Consider the following 8,547-nt stretch of genomic DNA (forward strand, 5'->3'; position numbering starts at 1 on the left):
GGGACTCCATAGAGTGGGCCGCGTAACTGGCAGCAATTTTCACAGAATTATTAAATGCAAAGACAGCTCAGCTGACAGTGTAATGAAACTGGTCATGCAATATGATGCCACAGATCTTACTGTACCCGCTGTCATGTGGGGAAAGCAAATGGAGGACACAGCACGTAAAAATTATGAAACAGAAATGAAGAAAATACACATGAACTTTAATGTAGAAGCAGTGGGTCTAACAGTGAGAGCAGATGAGCCGTACCTGGCTGCTTCTCCTGATGGGGTATTCTCCTGTGACTGCTGTGGAACAGGCCTGCTAGAGATAAAGTGTCCATACAAGTACAGGGAGGGACTAGAGGGGTCAGAGACTGATGCATCCTTTTGCCTTGATGGAAACTATGACCTGCGACCCACCCACCCATATTACTCACAGATCCAGTTACAAATGTATGTTTCTCAAATGGACATGTGTGACTTCATGGTGTGGACGAAGACAAGCAGCATCATTTGCCGGCTACGGAGAGATGAGCCCTTTCTACAAGAAACTCTTCCCAAGGCTGACTCTTTCTTCATGGACCACCTCCTCCCAGAACTTGTCTGCCGCTGCAAAGACCCTGACCTGGCAGAAGAGATCAAATGTCTGTACTGCAAAAAGCCAAGCTTTGGCAAAATGATCAAGTGCACAGACTGCTGCCAACACTTTCACTATCCATGTGTGAACATTACCAGATACTCCAAAAAATGGAAATGTGGATGCAAATAGATACATCCAACAATGGTAAATACTGGATGCTGGACAACAGCATTTAAGAAAAAACGGATGTAATGAGCAAAGATGGATAGGTACACCTGACAAAATCTAACTGACTTCATTACTGTCAACACAACAACAAACAAACAACACATCTGACTCTTTAAGTGTTCATTTATTTTTTTCTGAATGTACATTTACGTAAAATCACAAACAGCACTGATATATATTGTTCATCGCCAGAAAGAAGTGCAGTTTGAGTTCGGCGGACAATGATAATACTCAAAACTTAGTTGAAAGCTAGAAAAAAAAAAAAATTCCAGGTATAAATGTTAAATGAGTACATATAGTATTAATTATGTAAACTCATTCATTGTTGAGATGTAGATTTAATTTTAATTGCATTGCCTTCAATATATTGCATTTACAACATTCAGTTCATGTTCAATATTTGCCATGTCAGCTTTAAACACAGTTTCTCCATTATCATAAATAAATGAAATAGTTCTGCGTGCGTGGTTCTCAACCTTTTTGTACTCTGAATGATCCTGTCTGATCAAATTTAGTTATTCATAACTGTTATTAATTTTATAGTCAGAGAGAAAGAGAGTGATGAGTAAGTGAGAGAGTCAGTGAGAGCAAGTAGTAAGTGACCACCATTGCCCTCATTAGCCCTTAAAAGCCTGACACAATCATGGAAAATAATGTACACCTCCTTGACTCTGAACACAGTTATCGCCGGGCCACCACAGCCCCCCTAAGGTTCGTAAGACCAGCACATATGGTCAAAATGTCATCTAGCATATCGACTTGGCTGATGGGTATGACAGTGTTCAGTATCTTAAAGGTTTTAAGCTGACCAATAACTCGTTCCACATGTATGCGGACTCTTGACAACTGACGTGAAGTGTCAACACAAGAACCTGGCAACTGAGATTTCCCCTTCGTGAAACTTGGTATTCTTAATGTTGCTCCTACACTGGCCAAATCCTCTCTAACAAGGAAACCTCTATCTGCAAGGATCTCGTCACCATGCTCAAGTTTACCCAAAAAGGCAGAATCTAAAGTTATTACCTTGTCAGAGGCACGACCTCCCCACCCACTAGACAAAAAAGATATAGCTCCTGCTGGTGTGTTTCCTATTAGATATTTCATTGTGTTTTGGTGCTTATAATTTGACCAGGTTTCAGCCCTTGCTTTAAGATTGTGTGTTCTTTTTATAAAGATTTCAGTACAGTCTATAATACATCGACAATTCCTAAATTTGGGTTTAAAACACTTTGGCATGTTTGCTCTCACTGCATCCTTACTAGGCCACATTATCAAAGGTTTCACTATTGAGGACAACATGGGTATCCAGTCTCTTAGTATTTTTGATACAGTTGAGAATGGAAGCCCAAATCTGTAGGCAAGGTCTCTGTTGGTGAGTCCAAGTCTTACTTTCATTAGAACCAAAAGGAGGTGATTCTCCCAACTTAACCCACCCTTAAGCACAAGTGTGCTTCTTTTTACAATATCCAGCAGCCACATAACCATTTGTAATGATTGTAAACCAGTAAAAAAAAATATTTTAGCGTTTGTGTCTTTTATGGAATCAAACCCAAACTTGGACTGCTTCAGTTGCTCCTTCAGATGTTTATTTTCTTCCTGTGTGGCATGCATTTCTCTTTTCAGAGCTTCATAATCATCACGGAGCTGGTTGTACTGCAGGTTGAGTTGGTGCATCTCTTTTCTGGACAGAAACTTACATTCATCTACAACACAAAAAGGAGATAAATTAACTCATGTGCAACACATCAGCTTTCATACACAGACACACACACACAACACACAGACTATCTGTCTGGTTCTCTGTCACTCTACACTGGAAAAAGTCTTCTGTTGAACCAAGTAAAAAAAATATGGGTAATGGTTCACATCTATATTACATAACTTGAGCCAATGACAAATATATAGCTTGCCTCAAACAATATTTCCTATGTTCATAAAAACAAAATAATACAACTTGGCACCAAGTATAATTCTATTCTTTGAATGAAGTTAATACATTTAAATCGTATGTTAAATCCTAAACAAAAAAATATTGATTCACTCCAACAATTGGTTCTCATTTAAGAAATATCTATCAGAAATAATTTGATTTATCCAATCAAAAAGATTACAATTTAATCAAACAATTGTTTCTCATTATTGTATACATCATCATCATCATCATCATTTTTTCCCGCTCGGCTCTCGCCGCTTCATGGCCTTGAGGCGCTTCTGTCTGGATTCGACATCACATCGCGACATCAGTCAGGGTTAGATGCTTTGCCAAAGACACCTCGATACACTGCTTGGTGAAGCCGGGGATTGAACCAACAACCTTCAGATTACCAGCCAACCCGCTCTACCACCTGAGCTACTGCCGCCAGTGGGTCATCGTCACTCTGGTCAAGGATAGTGCTTTCACCTCAAAAAGTCGCCAAAAGTCACCAATAGCAGCTGAAAAAGAAGCTAGATTTGTCGCTTGTCGCTGTTTTGAAAAAAAGTCGCCAAAGGGGTCTGAAAAGTAGCTAAATATAGCGACAAAATCGCTAAGTTGGCAACACTGCGGTTTGGTCCAGTAGTCGTAAGCGTCTTTGTATTTAATGCGCATGCGCAGGCTTGTACGTAACCTTGACATTTTACATTTGTCAAAATAGATATTTCTTAATTGAACTCCTAACTAAAAATATCTATATTTCACAGTATTTTGAAGTAAAAAAAAGTTATTTTAAAAATAAAACAAAAAATGTTTATTTGAATTGATTTACAAAATAATAATCAGATGAAGTGCGGCATAAATCCCTTTTTCCAGTGTACTCACCTGACCACCAACCAACCAACCAACCAACCAACCAACACAAACACACACTTAATAGTATGACTTGTGCATACCTTCAGAATAATCTACAGTATCTGCTTCAGGCTGGCTTGTGGGGCAGGTAGCAGGGGCCTTATCTTCATCTCTTATTCTCTTTCTTTCATATCTAGGACAAACAGAGTAGAGTTAAGTTAAAAACCCAAAATAATCAACACATTAAGAGATAATACAATAACATAATAAAGAAAGACACACAAGAATATCTTATTTGCTCAGATAATTAACAAGCTACCAAGAAATTAGAAAATTTCAAATACATGACATGACACTGACCTTGCCACCTTTCCCGAGATGTCTCTGTTGCTGCTGTGTGAAAAAACCGATGGAACAAAATCTGGACTATCACAATCCATGGACGGTGACCCTGAGAAAAAGAATGAGATTAGCTATGCTTATTGTTTATTTTCACATTTTTTAACCTATTTGCTAATTTACGAGCTCAGTCATAATGAGCACCAATAGCACAAGCATTTAAGTTACGGGTTCAGAGTTAAAGAAAATCGTACACTGTAACATTAGCTGTGTGAACTGTGAAGACACTTTCTTGTATGACTTTCAGCCTGAACCAAGAAACCTACACCAGCCATGCAGCTAATGTTGGTACTTACAGTAACAACAAAAGCTAAACTTATAGGTTACGACCGCGAGCCAACGTTAAACTTTACAAACTCAGTAGAAGACGGACAAATTTGTTGGCCAGTTAGTCAGTAAATCACACTAATATATCCTCATTAAGTATGGTAAAATCACACGCAGTCCTACTCATTATCCAGCTCATGTTGGAAAAGACAAACATACCAGAAACGTAGTGGGCGCTGCACAGACCAGGGTGTATGTCTATGGGTGTATGCACTAAGCTGTGTGACGTACTTCCTGTTTCAAATAATACAGCTCGGCCGGTTCCGGTCTGTGTGTTTATCGCGCCAGCCAGCTGACGTTGATATACTTTAGACATGAATCAAGAACGCAAACATTTCGTTTTTATAGGCAGGAGAAACCTAGGATCACTGCTGTGTCCCTCACTGTACAGCATCAGCCAAATCCAAAGGGGTATTTAGTTTCCATGGCTTTCCAAGCCAAACTGACGTGAGGAGTCAATGGATTGTAAACATAAGCCGGGATAAATATGTCATCACCACTCACTCTAAGGTCTGTAGCAGACACTTTAGTTCTGACAAGATGATTGAGGTACGTCCACACCAGGAGCGACCATAGCGTCAAAGACGCTTTGGTCGCTCACAAAGTTTCGCTGCAAATTTTTCTGTTCGCTTTGGTCGCTCAAGTCGCTCATGACGTAAAATTCAATTATGCAGACGCATTTAAAGGAGCCGTATGCGTTTAGTAGGCCCTACAGACAGCCATATCAAATAGTGAACTCTCCCATACACCTTGGCCATATTGCCGAGACGGTTTTGCTTGTTCGATAAAGACAAAGTGCTTCGACAACAAGTAGGACAGTGATTCCCCCCAATATACAAAAAATCCTAAAATGTAGGCTAATTACAACCGAGAACAAAAAACCCTGCGTGCTGTAGTAGTTAAAATATGTTTCACTGATCTGGATCTGCAAATCATGATCTGCACTCATTCGTGGCATTCAAAACAAATAGACATTGAGTATATAGTAGTAGCAGGTGTATGCAAACGGGGTATGCAAAACCTTGGTCTACGCACATGTTGGCATCAAGGTCCTTCAGCTAGATAGGGGTGAAATATGTTTAGCTTGATTCAAAGACTTGATACTTGAATGTTCCGTAGACCTAACTATCAACCTTACCTAAAGGAAAAGCGACAAAAAAATTCGATATGTACTGTATGTATGAATTAGGCCAATTGCCATATGTTCAATCCTGGGACGATATCCAGGATATCGTCCCAGGTATCCAGCAGTGGATACACGTTGTCAAGGTACCACAATGGTTTGCAATTCAGTCTTTTTCTGAGTTCTTTTCTCTCTGACACATCCCCAAAGTCAAAACCGTGATCCTGCAGAACAAAAGTGTTTGTTGATCATAAGGCTTCATCAGTTAAGCCAAAGCATGCCTGTTTCTTTCCTAACCTTAATAAATTAAGCCAAATAGGACGTCATTGTCAGGTCTGGTTTAGTTGTGCCATTTTAAGTGTATTTTTTTTCAAACACATCAAAGAAACAAAGAAGAAGTCTAGAATACACTAACGATTATGTCAAGTGTTGATCAGTCTAAATTGGAATGACCTTTTAAGTTAAACAATTAGATTCCAGGCCAGATTGACGTTGTGTTTGTAGTCATCCATCCAAACCTCTGCTACCCTCAAAGCATTCCTTTTCATTGTGAGTGAGAGGTCTGGCATGTATGGCTTATGGTTCCTCTCAATGTGGGCTATCTTGGAGCATGGAACAACCTCAATACTTCCCCCACATGTCCAAACCTACGAAATAATTAATGGGCATTGTCATTCCCAATAACGTAAGTAAGTTAATCGCTTCTAGGCTTTATCGACTTATATCCCAATAACAAAACTTTGGGTATTCCTGAGGTATATTTACACGAACATTTTCTCCACCGTATACTTTCATTCCTCCATCAAGAACTCCAATTTCACCATGATACGTCCGATCTGCGACTAGGATACCCATTATGGACGGACTCAAAAAATATATAAATGTGTTACACAGTGGGGCTACCCTAACCCTGCTCCTATTTGGGTTTCTCATCATTTGTTTTATCACGGAAAGTCTGCGGTTTTGTTCTACGTTTATACTCACTTCAATAAAGAAGTATTGTATTTTACAATTCGCTGCCTGCTGCCTCTTTCTTTCGCACTTGGATCTACACCTTCCCAAGACCGTAACAGACCTGTCTCAATATGTGATGGTTCAGGAGTGAATTAATGCAGATATGTTGTTAATGCAGATCAAGAAAAAGCAATTAGTTACTTACTTTCCGGGCAAAGAGGCGTCATTAAGAAAGTTCCACTCAGGCCTGAAGCGCTCGTACATGCACCACAAAGCCCAGTCGAACGCATGGGATGCAGGCAAGTATGTCAGAACCTCAAGATCATAATAGTTGACTCTGTCAAACACTGGAGACACAATCAGCTTCCGATCCCCTTTAATCTGCGTCAGCAATGGTTCAGCCCTGCAGGACAGAAATCGATTGAGATCCCAATAAAAAAGAAAAGCTATTCCCAAAAAAAAAGTAATAGACCCAAAAACGGAGGTTGACTCACTGTCATATTCATCTTTGCAACTGATGTGTTTTAGTTGTGTTGTTGTTTATACTCATAATCAGGGTGCGAATAACAGGGGAGCCAGGGAGTAGCGGAGCTCCCCTGAATGAGACTCACCTGAAACAAAGGGGACCAGAATTCTGGTTGGTAATAATGCCTGCGTATTCGCTTATTGGTTTATTGAGTGCTTCAGTGAAATCATAGTTATTTTGGAAGTTGAATATGACAAGAAGCTTAGTAAAGCTTCTAAAGTCCTGCTTCAGGTTGTCTGTGGGGGAGGTGGGAAATCTAGCTATTGATAATACTAATGATTTAATAATATAATATGTAGTTGATGCAACGGCTACATAAGTATTCAATGGACACAATTCGAAAGAACCAATCCCGTTAAAGGAGACATAGTATGGTGTTTTCCCAACAAGTAAACATAGTATTTGAGTTCCAGAAAACATGTTTTTGAGCTGTTTGCTGGAAATAGCTTCTAGGAAAAATAATATCGTCTACCGCTATTCCCCTCTGTTTCAGTCCCTTCAGAATGCGCTGTTTCTGGTGTCTGTAGCGTTGATGAAAATGAGCTGCTGCCCATTGACCAATGTGCTGTCAGACTGAATCATAGCATGGTGGAGAAGGGATTGTTGCTGACACCTGGCGCTCTTTATCTATATAATATAATATAACATAATAATAACATTATATACGGGTATTTATATAATCGATCTAATATCACGGCCAAAAGCTATGTTCGCCTCGGATGATATTATGAATAATAAAGACTGTGTCTGATGTCTCTGGTACTTCCACAAGTAAGGACTCGTAGTGGGGGATATCTCGGCCATGGTTGAGAAGAATTGGGGGGAAGGAACTTTTTTATTCAATAGGTCCTGAAATCTTGATTGGAGTATCCTTATCTTTTACTATTTGCAAGTCAGTCATGCAGAATTAGCCATTGTTTAGAGACACTAGCTAGTTTGGTCGCTGCCACCCGTGTTATCGTTTTGGCAAAATATTTTAGATAAGCCAGGTAGGCCTTTTGGTTTTTTATTTTTGAGATACAGAAGAGAGCCAGACCATGTTTTTGGTTGTCGTGTTATTGTTTCCCAATTTCCGTCATGGAGACGTAATAATGTCGGTGCCAAAACACTACTGCAGCAAGCCTTAATGACCTCCAGCCGGTTGCACCCACCGCCTCCCGATAAGGAGCACAGATAATGCCATAGACACGGCACTATACACTCCGTCCTTGCCCACATTGATAACACCTATGTGAGAAGGCTGTTCATCGACTTTGGTTCAGCATTCAACAAAATTATCCCATCCAACCTAATCACCAAAACTCAGTGACCTTGGCATCAACACCTCCCTCTGCAACTGGATACTGGACTTCCTAACCAACTGACCGCAGTCTGTTAGGTTAGGTAACCACAGCTCCTCAACCCTCACCCTGAAAACCAGCATTCAACATCTGCTGAGCATAGCCCAAAGTAGCAAGCGGCAAAACCTGGTATGGATTTTCAGAGCAGTGGCTACCTTCGCAAAATGAAAGCAGAATGTATTCCTTTGGAGAAGTGACTTGTGAGGTTATTGTCTCTAGGACGGTTAAACTTGTTTCTGTTCATATTTGCATTTGCACAACCTAAATGATTTGAGGTAGGATACTGTAGCTCTTAAAATTGCTGATTGTTGGCTGGTT

General features: G+C 40.0%; 1 protein-coding gene across 1 annotated transcript; it reads right to left on the bottom strand.

Moving 5' to 3' along the window:
• Positions 1-552: 552 nt before the first annotated feature.
• On the bottom strand, positions 553-4,439 carry LOC130388980 (uncharacterized). Its single transcript, XM_056598625.1, has 3 exons — positions 3,921-4,439; positions 3,662-3,753; positions 553-2,496 (listed from the first exon to the last, which is right to left on the bottom strand). The coding sequence occupies exons 1-3, from the start codon at positions 3,998-4,000 to the stop codon at positions 1,475-1,477; spliced, it is 1,194 nt and encodes a 397-aa protein (XP_056454600.1). The 5' UTR covers positions 4,001-4,439; the 3' UTR covers positions 553-1,474.
• Between the last annotated feature and the right edge of the window lie 4,108 nt (positions 4,440-8,547).

This window comes from Gadus chalcogrammus, chromosome 9, assembly GCF_026213295.1.
Source record: "Gadus chalcogrammus isolate NIFS_2021 chromosome 9, NIFS_Gcha_1.0, whole genome shotgun sequence".
Classification (NCBI taxonomy): Eukaryota; Metazoa; Chordata; class Actinopteri; order Gadiformes; family Gadidae; genus Gadus; species Gadus chalcogrammus.